General features: G+C 36.4%; 1 protein-coding gene across 1 annotated transcript in view; it reads left to right on the plus strand.

Annotated features, from left to right (window-relative positions):
- LOC145685653 (G-protein coupled receptor GRL101-like) overlaps nucleotides 1-17,036 on the plus strand; it is a 452,342-nt gene that overhangs the window by 86,830 nt on the left and 348,476 nt on the right. Inside the window, exon 5 of the mRNA XM_081758045.1 lies at nucleotides 6,079-6,150. Coding sequence (XP_081614171.1) covers nucleotides 6,079-6,150 — 72 coding nt within the window. The remainder of the gene's footprint in view (nucleotides 1-6,078; nucleotides 6,151-17,036) is intronic.

Below are 17,036 nucleotides of genomic sequence, written 5' to 3' on the forward strand. Positions count from 1 at the left end.
TCTAAATCGACTCTTCATCGTGAAAACATCAACAACACGCGACTCATAAGGATACGTCAACTCATATATATATACTTAAGTGATTAATTTCATAAGAATGGCTAGCTAAAGACCCTTTAGCAGCCAGCTACTCAAACCACGCGTTATCCACAGCAACATAGTCGTTACAAAATTATTTATATAAATATTTAAAACATTAACATGTAGATATTATTCTTTTCCTCTTACGGTGACGCTACATAATTTGTGATTTTGAAGTGAGTCTGTGATCGATCTATATACGTTGACTTCCTGCATTAAGTGAAAAGAGAGGAAAAGTAGTGCGATAGTGGCGGATATATAAACTGTGCGAGTGAAATTTAAGTGCAGATGGATTTGATAAGTGACGCATCGTTGCATTCCAACAACATGGAGATGGAGAGGGACAGAGACACGAGTTCGAGGCCCGGTACTCGAGACAGATGCCTTGCCACAGGAAGACCCAGACGCTTCAGACAAACGAGGACCTCTTCTCCGGGAGTTGAATCCAGAAGACAGTGGGGTCTGAGAAGGGACATTAGGAACCATTGTGACGGTCAGTTAAGTACAGTGCAGTTTTCTTCTGAAGTGTGGAAATATAAGCGGAAAGACTTTTTGAGGTAGGACAAAGTATTCTGTTATTTTCTTTTTTGAGGAAGGACAGTGGCCAATATTTCCGTGGTTCGTGATCTCCATACTCACCTTTTCCTAGAAACTTCGGGACATTGTTTATTCATACGGAACTATCCGTAAACATTTAGAGCATTTTTTAAATTCTTTTAAAAAAGTAAACAAATAGCCTAATGCCTTGGTTGCATTTCCAAAATTAATTTACGGACATAGGAACTATTAATTTCATTCTTGAATAAGTACCATGAATTTTTTAAATTATTTTACTAGTGAAATTTGTATACCTTGATTTGATCTTCAATCATGCATTTATTTGTAATCGTCATGTGTCAATATTTAGATCCTTGAAGCCGTCATTATAATCATTTATATGCAATCCAATATTTATTTATATCAAGTATGGATTATTTCTCTTTTAAACATAAATCGCGTTTAAGATGTGTGAATGTAATGTAATTTCTATCTTGAGTAAACTATGATTTAGCGTCAAAGTCTAGTTGTTCAAATTTTAACATTTGTATAGGTTGTCTTAGGGAAATATGTGTCAGAGCGGTAAACAGGCTTAATACCATTTTATTGTAACTTGTCAATTTTTATTATAATCATTCTTAAAAGGAACAATCAATATAAAGCTTCCAAAGACGTGCTATGTTGAGTAAGTTTCAGACAAATAAGTGTAAATATTCTTATCCCGTAATATCGTTAGAGTCTCATAAATAAGGTAAACAACTTAAGATATTCGAGTAAATCCTTTCGGAGGTACCTATCTGAGCAACGAACGCAGATAGGGTCCATAGCTATGGAGAAACGTTTATTCGCAAAAGAAGGAATCAGTGAGAAAATCAAAAAGTGTCGACAATATAATTATTTGATCAATTGGCCAATATATAATAATAGTAGTACTATATATATATATATATATTCCTGTGTAGTGTATTTGAATATGAAATATTTGTGTAGTTAGTGTTGTGTAACGATTTTTATTGTGAATTGTATTATTTTCCAACTGATATAGTATGTGTACAAAGTTATGTCTTGTTTATGCAAATCTTTTGATATTGAAAATTCACTAGAGTTCATTAGAAACAGTGCACTAAATTTTCTCAAAAGAATACTATCGCTTCTAAACTATTTCTCCAGTAAGTCTTGCAAGCAACCTAAACCATTAATTCTTTCATTCCCCAATCGGATTATTAAACTTATTTCCATTTCTAGAGCGTTCACCTCTGGTGCTTGGGGTCCCGGGTTCGATCCCCGCCCCCGCCAAGTGAACTTTGTGGTGGACAAACACCGTGCTCGTGGGTTTTCTCGGGGTACTCCCGTTTCCTCCCACTTTCTTCATTCCACCATTTCACTCCTCTCTCATTATCACCGTCTCCTTTAGCCTAACCGGCATAACCGTGGGACGTAAAACTTACAGATTTCATTTCATTTCATTTATTTCCATTTCTTTTCTTGCTAAAAAGAGGTAATAACTGTGGGCGAATTACTTAATAGTCGTTTGTGCCTAGGGGGAAAACTATCAATCATTTTGCTTATTAATATTCAGTTTAATAGAAATGTTTGTTTGTATAACTACGTCATGGTAATTATAAAGTTTAGAATATTGTCAGTTTAGTTGAGTAGAAATAGATTGTTGCTAAATTTTATAGTCAAGATTGAATAACTTGAATATTACGTTGTACAGTGAAGAATGTGTTAAAGAAATCATATTATTTGGTCAAAACAGTTAAAAGTCTGATTCATTTTCAGTAAAGTCAATTAATTCATTTTTTTGTAAATCCAAATTAACTTTCTTGTTGATTTTTGTAGATATAACCTTATTTCTCGTTAAATTTATTAAAAGTCTATTTGACGTTAGAACCAAAGCAGTTATGTGGTTATCATTTCAAAGATATGCCTATTTCTTTAACTGATATTAGCATACCTAAAAGTTATTTCAAATTACTCTGGACAGAAAAAGTTGAAGCACAGTTACATTGACCATCAGAAATTTTTATCTAAATTAACTCATTTTTTAAAAAACTTTAAATTAAACTTCCCTTGTTTGTTGTTTTTTAACTATTTTTGCTATCTCCACACACTTCGGTGACATGGTGATAGTCAGTGTAGCCAAGTGAACAACCCATTAGCGAAAAATCTTTCTTTCAGCTTTGCAGCTTGTGAGATTTTTGCTCCGCATGTGTAAATCACTTAACCAGTAACTACGCACCTGTTTTCCTAGCGCCTTGGAGACACTGTTACGGGGAAAACAGGATCGATTAGACTTAGGTCATCTTTCATTGTACATATCAATTTTTTTAAAATTCAAAACCATCATAGCAAAACTGTATTTTTACTTTGGAGAACTGAAGTTCGAGCCCTGTGGAGTCAACTTCAATTCTCCAAACTCTCATTCATTTTTTATTTCATTTGTGTAATAGGCAGATCAGTTGTCGCTCATCAGTACCATTCACTTTTCAAGTACAAGGTCAGGTATTCATTTTTTTTTTCAGATGCACATTAGGTTCATCCGTGAGTGCCTTAATTATTCATTCTAGTTCAGATTAAATATGCAAATTAGAGATAAGGAATCGAATTCCGAAAACAATACGTTTCATATTCCTCGTCGCCCGAATACGTAAGATCTGCTTATTCGCAATATCACGCAGTAATTCTATTTGGCAGCCCGAGCAGAAACTTTCCTTTCGTTGTTAGTAATTTTCAATCGTTGCAAAACTTAGCGTCCGAGACAATAACATTGTCATTACAAAACTTGGCTTCCAATACAGGAACCACAGCGTTACAAATTATACATATTTTCTACAGCGTAAAGATTAGTTTCTAGGGTCCCAAAGTCCATGAGGTTAACATTATTATGATATACAATTCGCTCTACCTCTTAGGCCGATCTATGGTAGCATCTAATGTCAATATTAATATTGTATTTTTCAGTAGAATGAAAGAATCTAAGTAATAAGAAGGATGACTTATACGACTAGAGTTACCAGATTTTTCGGACAAAAGAAAGGAAGATTTTACCATTTAAAGAAAAGAAAGATACACGGAATTCAGAATTCATGTAACAAACAAATATATGGTTGCACATAGTAACGAACGTAGAATAATTTTAATTGTAAATTATGGCAGTTTCACTTCAAATAATTCCAGTACATAAAATACAAAAATATCTTACAATTCAGTGCGAGTTCATCTGGTTTGCATTCCAGCTAAAACTATAGGGTCTTCGTGTGACACAGGATAGCGTAGTTTTTGAGCACTTGTTTTTATTACGAGCGGCCCGGGGTTTGATTCCCGGTGCGGACACTCGATTGAGAAAATGAACAATATTTTTCAGACTAGCAGTACTGAACGAAGTTTTTCTTGTTTTTTTTATTCACACCACGAAAAAGCCGGGATGGTTCACACCTAATATACAAGTCTCACGACACTTCCTTTATTCCCTCTCCTCGGTTAGCGTGATCGCTGAGGGACATCATCCCTCATATATGACGTGCTAACCTGGACATTGATACCGAAAGGCCAGAAACTTAATTGCTAACCCTATACGATCATCATTTCACATGTTCTTGTTGCAGAAACAGATGCTACATTCAAACAACAAAGTATATTACACAAATTCTTGTTTGGTTTTATTTTTTAATGAAGATTTCGTATGTCTTAAGAGTACCACATCCTATTCTTAAAACATATTCTAAAATTCCTTGTAACACATACCCAAATTCGCAACTAGTTGGAGTTATGTTTTAATTAGTTCACAGTAATTTCTGTCATGACATCAGTGTATCCGATAGATCGGAACTGTGATATGATCAAGTCGCCTGACCAAATGGAAGAGCACAAATAATTTTAAAATATTTAAAATATTTTAAAATATTTAAAATTATTTTGTTTCTAATTTTCTTATATGTCAATTTGAAAATTTGTTGTATTATTTTAACAATGATTATTATTTTATGAAGATCGTTGCTATAACACCATTTTGTTTCAACAGAGAAAAGAAGTGACAATTCCTTTCTTGAATTGTCACTATGGTTAACACATATTTATATGTATGTGTTTAAAATGTTAACTAAAACAAAATGAAATTGTTAAAATAATGGCCATGGGATTAGCTCAACAGTTTTAATACTCACAATTAATTCAACTTTCTTTTCACTAACAAAGAACGGACATGAACTTGTCATCTGGACATCCAAATGCAATGTCAGGGGAAATGGTATATTGGTATACAGTCTTTTCCCTCATATCTATTCCGTCTATCAATACAAAACTTGATACACACATTTCTTATCCCCTATAGTATTTTAGAGATCCACTTGGATTGTGTGCTTTTACCCGGTTCTACTCCAGAAGGATCCAAAGTTGGTGCAAGGGATTTCAGGAGGGAATTTTAACAATATTCTCCCAACTTTCCCTGTTCAAGTACGTTATAGGCCCCAATACATAGAACCTCTGGAAAGCTTGTTTCATGCTGAAGAGAATGAACTATAAACCATAACTTCCCAATGAACAATGTTGATGCAACTGCGAGTCTACGATTTTCTTTATACTAACAGGGTGTGATGGGCCCCAGAGACTTACTCTGTTGTCCATGGTACCTAATTTTTTGTGTATGAAGATATATTTGTTATGTTTATCGAATGGCCTAGATTTGATTCGGATATTTGGATGACACGTTCATATCCGTTCCTTGTAAGTAACCTTTTATAATTTGGACATCTTTTAATACTAAGCGATGTTTCCCAATGTATACATCAACTAGAATATATGCGATGATGATATATTATTATGATCGATGAGAATAACAGGTAGATTCAGTGTTATGTGAGTGTCATCTTAATTGCAGCATGTGTTAGATCTATTACTTTTATCTAATACAATTGTACTTTACAACAAACTCATTAATGTGGAGCAGTAGGTGTAAGTTCTTGCTTAAATTCAATTCTAATCTTTAACGGTTTACGAGAAGGAACTGAGTGACGAAATCATATCCCTAAAATGAATGAAGAGATAAAATCATATCCCTAAAATGTATTAAGAGATACAATCAGAAATATAGAGAAAAACAAGAATTTTTAGGAATGATCAAAAGATTGTGATCATGGCCAATAATTAGTTTTTGGGCCAGGCGCCACAAAATTTATGAACAGCCCCTAAATCGAGTTTTCGTACTTTTTGTGGGATAAGCACATCATACTGAGTTAAGTGATAGTTAGGGTTGCCTACACTATTTGTAGTTCTCCAGATATAAGGCGTACAAGAAAATTTTTGATTGTAATATATTGGATATATTGATTCAATAATACCACTGAAATATTTGTGGCATAATTTATGCCCAAATATATTGTTTGAGAGCTTAAATTGTGTGTCTATTTTTATATAATCTCAATATATTCATTAACGATGCATAATTATTCATTGTTGCAGGCACCTGGATAATAATAATATAAGAGTAATACAAGACGAAGCCTTCTGGTCGCTTACCAGCTTAGAATCACTGTAAGTATATTTTTAAATTAAATTTTTATTTATACCACTATATTTCATGTACATTCATGGTTTCGGGACAAATTTTTACAATTAATTTTTCATCCATTCCTATCTGCCAAATTTTTTACAAATTCTGAGTTCAGACCAGGCCGGTAGCCAGCCCAAAAATGTAGGGGGGGCGGCTGAAGTTAGGGAGGGCACGATCCAACCATATTATAGTTCATTTGCAAGCCTAAAGTGAAAAGTTTAGGGAGGACCTCAAAATCTTAGGGGGAGGCCCCCTAGACCCCCTGGATACGGGCCTGGTTTAGGTTTATGTCTGATTAGAGCATAATTTAATCAAATCAGTTATATATATATATATATATATATATATATATATATATATATATATATATATATATATATATATATATATATCTTAATTGTCTCAGAATTACCTTTAGAAAATTAAAATTGATACAAATATTACTTCTCTTTAAGTAACTCATTAACATCCCTGTAGTTAGAGAGCAAGAAATCGATTACCTTTGAAATACTTGCCAGTACGAGAGATGATACACGATAAGTTATTTCTGTCACAGTTTTGTATAAGCATGCTATAGATGATGGAGCATACGGTCAGGTAAGATACTAGAAGTTGTAGATTTTATTCACAAGATTTCATATAACCCCATGTCCCCCTTTCCCCTTTAGAAGTAGAGTTTCCGGAAACGTTGGCCCACATGCCCAATTATTTTTAATGAGGAATTTTTATATATCAAGTTTCATCTTCCTAACTTGAGGGGTTACTCCGAAGAGTGATCAGAAGGTAATCTTACAAGGCCTGCAGTTGAACGTGTATATATTATTTCATACAGCCATTATAGCCAAAAGATAGTACATTCATTATGTTACTTTTCAGTATAGTCTCCATATGGTTGAGGCGCTTGTCGCATCGTGGAATTAGTTTGAGAATTTCCTCCTGGTAAAAATCCTGTCCTTACGTATTCAGCCACTTTCTCACGAATTGTTTCATTTTCTCGTCTGAACCGAACGACTTTCCCAATTCTGCCATCAGATTCCGTAACATGATCCTCCTGCTGTCCTGAATCAGCTCCTCTACGCGAGCTGTATTCAAATCTGTGAATGCCGTGCTTGGGTCGGTCTCTGCACTCCTCGTCGGTGAAGTTTTCTCTACGACCAGCAAACTTTCGACATCATTCTGCGACATTACAGTCTTTTCATAAACCTCTACCAGCTGCCGATAGATTTCAGCCGCGGTTACATGTTTCTCCCAATGAAATCCGATAGCTGAAGGGACTTTTTCGCGAGACCAGTTTTCCAAACGAGTCGCCATTTGTGTTTATATACAACTTGTAGACGGTGCGGTGGGTGAAAGATCACACAGGTGCCTACTCCGTGTGTTAAAATTATCACACACTCCTGGTACCTCTATAAAAGACAAAAAACTCCAGAAATATCAGCGCTGCAACCTTACTTCCTAATCTTTCCATTTCTCCCCTCTAAACCCTCTTTCCCTCTTAGAATGCACACTCATGTCCAAAATGATTGTCGCATATCTATAACTGTCTTCTTGTAAGAATATAAATTGATAATGATTTTGCAGGGTACTTTTAATACTAATACTATGTGCATAATCGGGAAATCTATATTTGTGGTAAATTTCATAGGAAAGGAATTATAAATACGAAAATTAGAATGAGTAAAACAAAATGTTGCTAAATGGACATGAACGTTTTATTTTCATTTTATTGTTCTTATTTACTGTTCTTTTGACATGAAATTTGGCACATAGGCCTACATGTCTTTGCCGATTATACATATACTAAAATTATAAGAAATATATGGCGAATGCGTTATCAAATTATATTCCTACAACAACATATTTATAGGCATCCGACAATAATTTTGGACATGAGTGTACATAAACAGAATTTTAAATAGACTACGGTCTCTTAGTTACCGTAAAGTATGCAAAACTAAGAGAGTCAATCAGTATGTGGAACAATTGAATAGCGAAACAATCGCTTTTGTACATAAGATTTAGAGACATTTTTTTTTTATTTTTAGTATTTGCACGTAAATTAAAATTACATAGAATAACAATAGAAACATTTATCATGCATAAACAGTTGAAAATATTTAAAATGACTTGATTCTTCTGAAAGATTAGTAGAAAACACAATATAAGTTCTGTATCCACGGAAGAATGAACGCAAGCAGAAAGTTAAAAAAATAAAATAAAATAAAATAAAATAAGTGATGTATTCTTTCATGCTCCACCGAAATTATAGAGCACATTGTCTTTAACATACAGAACAGCACAACTATTTGATTTTACTTAGAAACTTCGAAACAAATCAAATAAAAAGTTGCTTCTAAAAATATGTCTGCCTTTGAAAGGAATCAACGAACAGTTGAGGATGCCATACAATCAAACCGACGTGGAATAAACTGCACATAACCAATAAAAATTGATGTTATTGTCTCATTTTAAATATAATATCTAAATATACAGACTGTTTCAAAATGAATGTCGGATATTTAAGGTTAGGTAGTATTTATTACAATTAACTTACAATAATAAATAACACATTAAACGAAAGAGCAACTCAAACATTTTGTACGTACGCAGACGCATGCACTGTTTCCTCTGTCTGCCGTTAGAAGAAATTTGTTAAATGACGTACCCGACCGCTGGATTGGCCGCTAGTAGCTGAAAGACAGAGGTTCTTTCGAATGGCCTCCATGTTCGCCAGATCTATTATCATGCGATTTTTACCTTTGGAGATTCATAAAGATCATATGTATATGTACCTCCGTTACCAGCTGACCTACCCGACTTAACAAAAGGGAACTGAAGCAACTGTTGCAACAATTACTTCAAACACACTGATCAAGGTTTGGGAAGAACTCGCCTATCGACTCGGTGTGTGCCATGTAATAAATGATACTCACATTGAACATTTGTAAAAAAAAATTATTTGAGTTGTTTTTTCATTTGTTGTATTATTTATAATATTGTAATAAATATTTCAAAGCTTTAAAATCTCGATATTGATTTTGAAACACCCTGTATATAGATAGTTCTTTAGCTACAGTAATAACTTGCTTTTATACCTTTCACGGGACCAAAAGGAACATGTAAATGTGGTCAACATGGTAATTTCAGAAAACGAGAAGAGATAGAAAAAGTTATACTATAATATCCTCTATAGTTTCTATGAGATTTTTATGCAAAAAATGTTGAATAGGATAATACATAATATTATCTAATTGATATTATCAGTGTTTTACACTATTATAAACTTACGTCTTCTACTTCATTTTAGAACAAACTGTTTCCATTATCAATTGTCTAACGATATTCAATCACTGACCAAAGGGAGGCCTACATATGCTTACATGGTGGTCAAGAAGTCCCCGTATCCTAGGTTTGAGTATTACTAAGAGCAATTTCAGTTTAATTTTAGTTCATTTATTTATTTATTACGTATATGTAGTTTGACTGCTCTTTTTCGAAGCGATTTCATTGGAGACATCACACATTAATCGAGTGACGTCAGTACATATTTTCTCACGTACATCCTTTACGCGGCCTATCTTTGAGACAACCTTAAGCAAACGTGAGTTTTTCCCAATTAAGAAGGGTTGTTTCACGAGATGCATCCTTACTGAAGCAATTTTCAAGCGCATTCATTACCTATGTTGGTGTTCGCCCTGTGCGTGGAAGCTCGTACACCCACACAAATGTCACTCAAAGTTCCTCAACTGTGGGACAAAAGCACGGGATAAATTTGATGGCGTTTAAAGACGATGTTCCGTGTTCCCTTTAAAAGCTGTTATCACATGGGGGAGCTGTGGTGTTGCCCAGGCCCGTATCCAGAGAGGGTCTAGGGGGCCGGCTTCCCTCCCTAAATTTTTACTGACCCCCCTAAAATTTTCACGGTAGGTTTCCAAATGAACTATAATATAGTGATGGACTATAATATGGTTGCTTCGGATCCCTCTAAATTCTACCGGGCTCCGCTACATTTTTGGGCTGGCTACCGGCCTGCCTGCCATGCCTTTCACCTGCTCACATGCTCAAGCAGTAGTGTGTCTGATTATAATGTGTCTAATTAGCCACACATCTTTAGAAAGTGACAACATTGTGTCACACCATCATTTCATTCGTTTAGATCACACGCTATTAAGCTCGTCCCAAAAACTTTAAAACACAGTAAAGAAAAAAATGAAATGAAATCTTTGAGTTTTACGTCCCACGGTTTTGCTGGTTAGATTAAAGGAGACGGTGATGATGAATAATGAAAGAAATGGTGGAATGAGAAAAGTGGGAGAACCCCGAGGAAACCCAAGCAAACGGTGTTTGTCCACCACAAGGTTCACTTGGCAGGGGATGGGATCGAACGCGTGATCCCAAGCACCAGAGGTGAAAGCTCTAGCACTGAGCCACCGTGGCCCCCAACACAGTAAAGAATACATCTTATTCCTGTTTCGAATACAACCCTGCCATTAAATTGTACTATCTCATCTTAAATGGAGGCGAAATCAGAATTCCTTTTACATTTTCCTGTTCCATCTATATTTGTGTGTGTGTGTGTGTCCATTGTGTTACTCTTTTAGGAATTTTATTTTCTTATTTGTCCCATCTTCTATCATACAGTTTCTAAGTGACGAAAACAATAACGGAAATTGATACAGAAATGAAACCGACTTTTTCTTTACAAAAAAAAAAAAAAAAAAAAAAGAACTTTGTCGAGGTTTCTAATTTCTTAAGTTCTGAGCACAAATTTCCCTATATGTGAAAACTAATCTCAGATCCATATAAAGCTAAGTAATCGCGTGAGGTATTCGATCACTTGCAATTTCATCAAATAAAAATAATAATCAGGAGGCTACGCATGCGTAGGTTTCCTGGTGTTAACGTCCTATGATGATGTCCTTTAGATTAAGTGTGGTGGTGATTAAAGGAAGTAAATGAAGATGGAAAAATTGGTGGAATGACAATGTAGGAAGAAACGAAAGTACTCCGAGAAAACCCAAGGACACGATGTTGCCACCAGAAGATTACTCGCTTGTGGATTGAACCAAGGATCCCAAGCACCAGAGGTAAGCGCTCTACTACTGAGCCATTATGCCCCACCGTCGATTAAAGAAGAGGGAAAATATCCTTGCTCTATTCCCCACTATTTATCCTTCGCTGTTATATAATCCCGCACAACAATATCATGGGGGTTACATACATCAAAAACTACAAGACACATCCATACGTTTTCGTATAGATTTTTATCCCTCCAAATCTGAACCCCGAGCCCAAAAAAAAAAAAAAAAAAAATTGAAGGAGAACTTCGTACAACTTAGATCTGGTGGTGGCTCTAAGCGAGAAGCTGATGACCTTGGTGGAACCTCCTTTTGCGTCTAAAAAAGCTTGTATTCGACGTAGAATGGCGTATACAGCTCCTGAATCGTGATGTGTGGAATTTTGTACCATTGTTCCTCCAAAACATGTTCCAGTTCCTTAAGGGATGCTGGTGGAGACTAATTGGACCGAACCACGCCTTCCTAACTCAGACCACAATGATGTTCAGATCTGGTGATTGTGGGGCCCTGGGGAGGTGTGATAGCTCCTGGTCATGCTCCTGCATGATTTCATCGTTTTTGCAGCGTGACAGGGTTCCAAACCATCTTTTTAGCTGTCATCGCCATCAGGGGAAAATATTTGGGCCATGGGTAGAACCTGGTACCCCAAAATGACCTCATACGCCTTAGTATTTATCATTCCATGGAGGGCTATGATGGGACCTGCAAAAAACCACGATATCACTGCTCATACTGTAACAGAACCACCCCATGCTTTACAATTGGGAGCAGACAGTTTGTATCATAGGCCTACGACGGTGTTCTCCATACGTAAACACAACTGGTTGTTGGAAACAAGGTGAAGGTCGATTCATCGGACGACATTACGTGTTTCCACTGCTCATGAGTCCACTCCTTGTGGTCCTTGCACCACTGGATACGAATCTTCGCATTTACTGCTGTGACCAGGGGTTTGTCGATAGCGGTCCTGCATGAATTTTCATTTTACGAAGTTCCCATCGCACTGTTTTCGATAAAACCGGATTCTGTAGGCCGGAATTGAGTTCAGACGTAATTTTCATTGCAGTTGTCTTCTTTTTAGCTACTACAATCCGTTTTAATGCCCTCTGGTCCCTATCTGACAGGATTGTCTTCCGACCTCTGTTGTGCTTTGCAGACGTCGTTTGCACATGAATTGTGTATGCTCTCGTGACATTGAACACAGTGCCTTTTGATGCCTACACAATGTTCGCCATTGTTGTCACTGAATCTCCAACCAGACAGACACCAACGATCATGCCTCTTTGGAAGTCTGTCATGTCGCCCATTTTACCGCACCAGTTTCTCACCACGACACTCACAGGTGAACTGGTTACTGCTGACGGAAGAGGAAGGTCCATATGACACATTGAAAACAAAAAACGATCGGCAACCGCAACACGTGTTGTACAGTGGAGGGCCAAACTTAACTGTTCTGTATTAAGTGTTTTTAGATTTTTTTTCTCTATCTCCTGTATATAGGCACTCATCGCTATAGTCAAATAAAATGGGATAGCGATTTTTAATTTAACGTCCGACGGTATGCCATTTAGGGTAAAGGAGACAACTGGTTAATGAAAGTCAATGGTTGTGAAATTAAAATTTTCTATGGTCTCTGCCGGGAATCGAATCCAGGACCACTAGCCACTATAGACCACCAGGAAGGCTTTATCGACATAGGAAAAACTGTAATAATTAAGAGTATATATATATATATATATATATATATATATATATATATATATATATATATATATATATATATATATATATAAAGTTCTGTCGCTTTTACACCCACCACCTTCGAACATTGATATGCCACCTAAGACGTACCTGAAAGATCAAAAATAGTCTCCACCAGCATCGATGACATTCTGGAAGGTCATGGATTCCATCGCGGTAGAACATGGCGGGCCATGAAGCGAAGAAGGCATCAACTGCATTTTGCACCTCGACTAGGAATTTGAATTGGCGTCCTCTAAGCTGCTGATTATCCAAGGAATGGAACGGCATGCGGTATCAGGTGATAATCGGATGGTGTAATGTTCGAGGAGTATCGCGTATGCAATAGTGTTGCCCAAGCAAAGCGTAGAATGGTGTCCCGCGTCATCCTAGCCATGTGGGGTTTTTATCCTGTGAGTACCCCTTTGCGATTCACTAGTGCTGGGTCCAGAGTTTTGAGTATTTCTTGAATACCGCTCAACTGCTGACAGTGCACAGTTGCATTGATGCCCTGACCAGCTGGTAGCTGTTCCCGATGCACGGTGCCGCGAGCAGTCCTAGGTAGTATAGTAGCTAGTATCCCCGCCTATTACACGGGAGACCGGAGTTCGATTCCCCGCCGGAGAGCCACGTTTCGTTTCTCTTAAAGTAACTTTCTTTTTATTTTAAACTCTTAAAATAAGTTATTTGTACCTCTTAATTAATTTAGTAACTATTTCTTTAGTTGGAAAGAATGAAGTTATTGTATAAACGTAAAGAGGAGACGAATTCCAAGTTATTAGAGTGTCCCAAACTGTCAAACTGTATTTCATATTAACTACTTTTACTTCTTTTAATTCTCTTACAAATTCAGAGGAGCCGTTTATGAAAAACAATGACTTCTATCACCAAAAATAAAATTTTATTATGCTATTGGAAATCAATTTTACATCATCTTTACCATGAAATAATTTACAACATAATCTATTTTAATATTTCCAAAATGTTACTTAGCAGGATATCTGCTATTCTGTTTATATGTCAGCTTCTTTTCTGGTAGGATATATATTGTTGACAAAAATGAAGGTAAATGTATATACAATAGGAATATTTTGGTCATCCTCTCCCTTCTGAATTAAGTGATCGAGACTATCACTACGAGCAGCCTAGCCTATAGTATATGCGAATCTGTCGTAATCTCCCTCGAAAAGACCCCTTCAATACATCTTTTAAAAACTTATATGGGCCCTTCCTTTCACTTTTACATCCTTGATTTGCAGGACAGTACTTGTTTGTCTTTCTGTTTTTAGTTTTCCTTTCTTTTCTTAACCTAAAACTATTTTGGAATTAGAAACTGTTCTGTTATTTTTAAATAAACATTTCAGATACAGGTTCAAAAATGGTAAACATTTCTACATTTTTTAAAAATTGTACCTTAATAAATTCGTTTTTTTCTTTTTACATAAACTACACAATATCGTTACAGAGTGCTGCCGAATGGTTTTTCCACTCACATTGAAATGTTGTCCTAGTTCCTCAGATGTTTGGCCACTGTTCGCCTCAATTGCTATCTGAATATCTTCATTTTGTACATGTGTTGGTCTTCTAGCACGTGGTACGCCTTCGAATGTTTCGCCACCGTCCTTAAACTTATTAAACCACCGCTGCACTGTCCGCGTAGTCACGACACGACCCTCTCACTAAAGTCTAGGCGTATCATTCGGACCGCTGCAGCGGCGTTTGACGCCAGTTTGAACTCGTACAGCATACACGCCCTTATGACGCTCTTTTGAGGCCCCTTGTTCACTGTGTCATTACGCAAGTTCACGGTGTAACTGAACTGCCACAACCAGGTAGTGTGTTGGATATGCCCACACCAACAACTGACCTTCGTCTTATCTCCAGTCGCATTAACTCACGGTGTGAATGCCAGTTAAACCCAGACCTCCACAAAAAGCGACAGAACTTTCGTTACCTCTTAGGGTATATGTAGCCTAATATACTCTCGCTGTTGAACGGGACGTTAAACTCAAATCAAATCAAATATATCTATATCTAGCGTGGGGGCGCGGTGGCTCAGTGGTGTCGGTGGGTGTAGCCGAGCGGTCTGAGGCATTAGGCTGATGATCGTGAGGTGAAGCCCATTGGGGATTCGAGTCCCTCTGTAGTAGCAAGGGTGGAATTTTAACTGTCCTCGATGTTTCTGTGTTCGTGTCCCTGTCGTGTCTAGTAGTCCTGAAAAGTGGTTGAAGTAGAAAATAAGTCAGGAAGTTTTTTTTAAAAAAAAATGTATAGAGCGTTCACCTCCGTGGTTGGGGTCCCTGGTTCGATCCCAGCTCGCGCCGTGTGGACTTTGTGGTGGACAAACACCATGTTAGTGGGTTTTCTCGGGGTTCTCCCGTTTCCTTCCGCTTTCTTCATTCCACCATTTCACTCATCTCTCATCATCACCGTGTCTCCTTTTGCCTAACCGGCATAACTGTGGGACGTAAAACTTAAAGATTCCATTTCATTTATATATCTAGCGTCATCATTGCAGGCAGGAGCTTGTTTTTGTTCACTTGAGCTACCAGCAAATTAAATCAGCGCTATTGTTTTGACGACAATCAAAAAAGTTTGAATATTTTCTGTTTTTAAAAATGAAAACTAAATGAAAAGAAATACGATTAATTAGATATTCTTCGCTGGTGCCTAATTAAAAGTGTTCATAGATGCTGCTTATTGTTTGGTGAAGATGTTATTGGATTAAAAAGTTACAGACAAATATTGACTACCATTCTCTGTGAAGATCAGATTTTTACTTGGGAATTTACGAAACAAAAGAACTTTTTTCTCTAAGAAGTTTACTACAAACAAGAAATCGTCATTTATTAAAACAATATAAATTGCTTTTCTTCTTAAGTCTGCAAAGTAACGTAATATTTAATTATGTAAAATATACAACAAGATTTTTAATATCTGGTAAACAATTAAGAGGCTGATATCTTATTAGATGAATGAAAAGATTTAAAAGGAACAAACTCTTTTTGAACTGTGCGAGAATTAAAAATTCTTTGTAGAAAACTTATTGTTATATTGTTAATTATTCTAAACAAGATTTTTAATATTACGTTCCGTTTTAAATCCGAATAAAAAAGAAAGGTGGAACGTCAAATAACACAAATAAACTATGCGGAAAAGGAACTTCAAGGTTAATTGCAGTAAAACTGAAAATAAATCATTAAGTTTAATCATTAAATGAATGCGTTAGATTTATTTTCAATATAACTTACAAGGAACATCTCACGTCCTTTTATGAAAAACTGTCATGGCTGACGTTAGTTGGAAGAAGAAATTTACATAATCTTATCCTATTGTACACACTGGCGGATCCACGGGGAGGGCGGAGGGGGCGACCGCCCCCTCCAAAGGGCTTTTTGAACTTTCAGCATTTATCATTGGGAAATACTAATATGGTCTTTTTCCCGACCGATACAATTTGTGTGACAAACATAGCAGAATCTAATCAAAATGTGTGGTACTTAATAGTTTTAATACAGACATATTTGAATTGCGAATACTTCTCTCACTAGTTCCTTGGGGCGGTCACCATAAGCCCCAAAGTAGCGAGAATATGATTCATTCGTTGGACGAACAGCTGTAGGAAGGAGGGTAAGACGGCTTACTCTGTACTAAAAATGTGTTATTATGTCCTAGATAAAAGGATATGAAATGGATTTCGGAAATCCGGATAACCTCAATTATCTTTACCTTTAATAAAGAGAAATATAGAAAAGGTCTCTGAATCTAAGAGGAGACTTTTCGGCTGGTTGATTGATTAATATAATTTAAATTGTTTGTCAAAAGCGATGCTTTACAGAACGAGAACTAGAGTTGAAAGTTAGGTCTGAGCCACTGTAGTGCGTTCAATGCTCACTCACCGGGAATTAAACCACAGAACCTCATGCACCAAAGATAATAGGTACGTTCGCCAGCTACTAGATCAACAAAGAGAGCCGTGACTTTTGGGATTCAACACGGAAACATTAGGAAGGGACCAGGAATTTATTGTGACTTCAAATGGCATTTCA

The sequence above is a fragment of the Thermobia domestica genome, chromosome 5, assembly GCF_964235325.1.
Source record: "Thermobia domestica chromosome 5, izTheDome1.hap1.1, whole genome shotgun sequence".
Lineage (NCBI taxonomy): Eukaryota > Metazoa > Arthropoda > Insecta > Zygentoma > Lepismatidae > Thermobia > Thermobia domestica.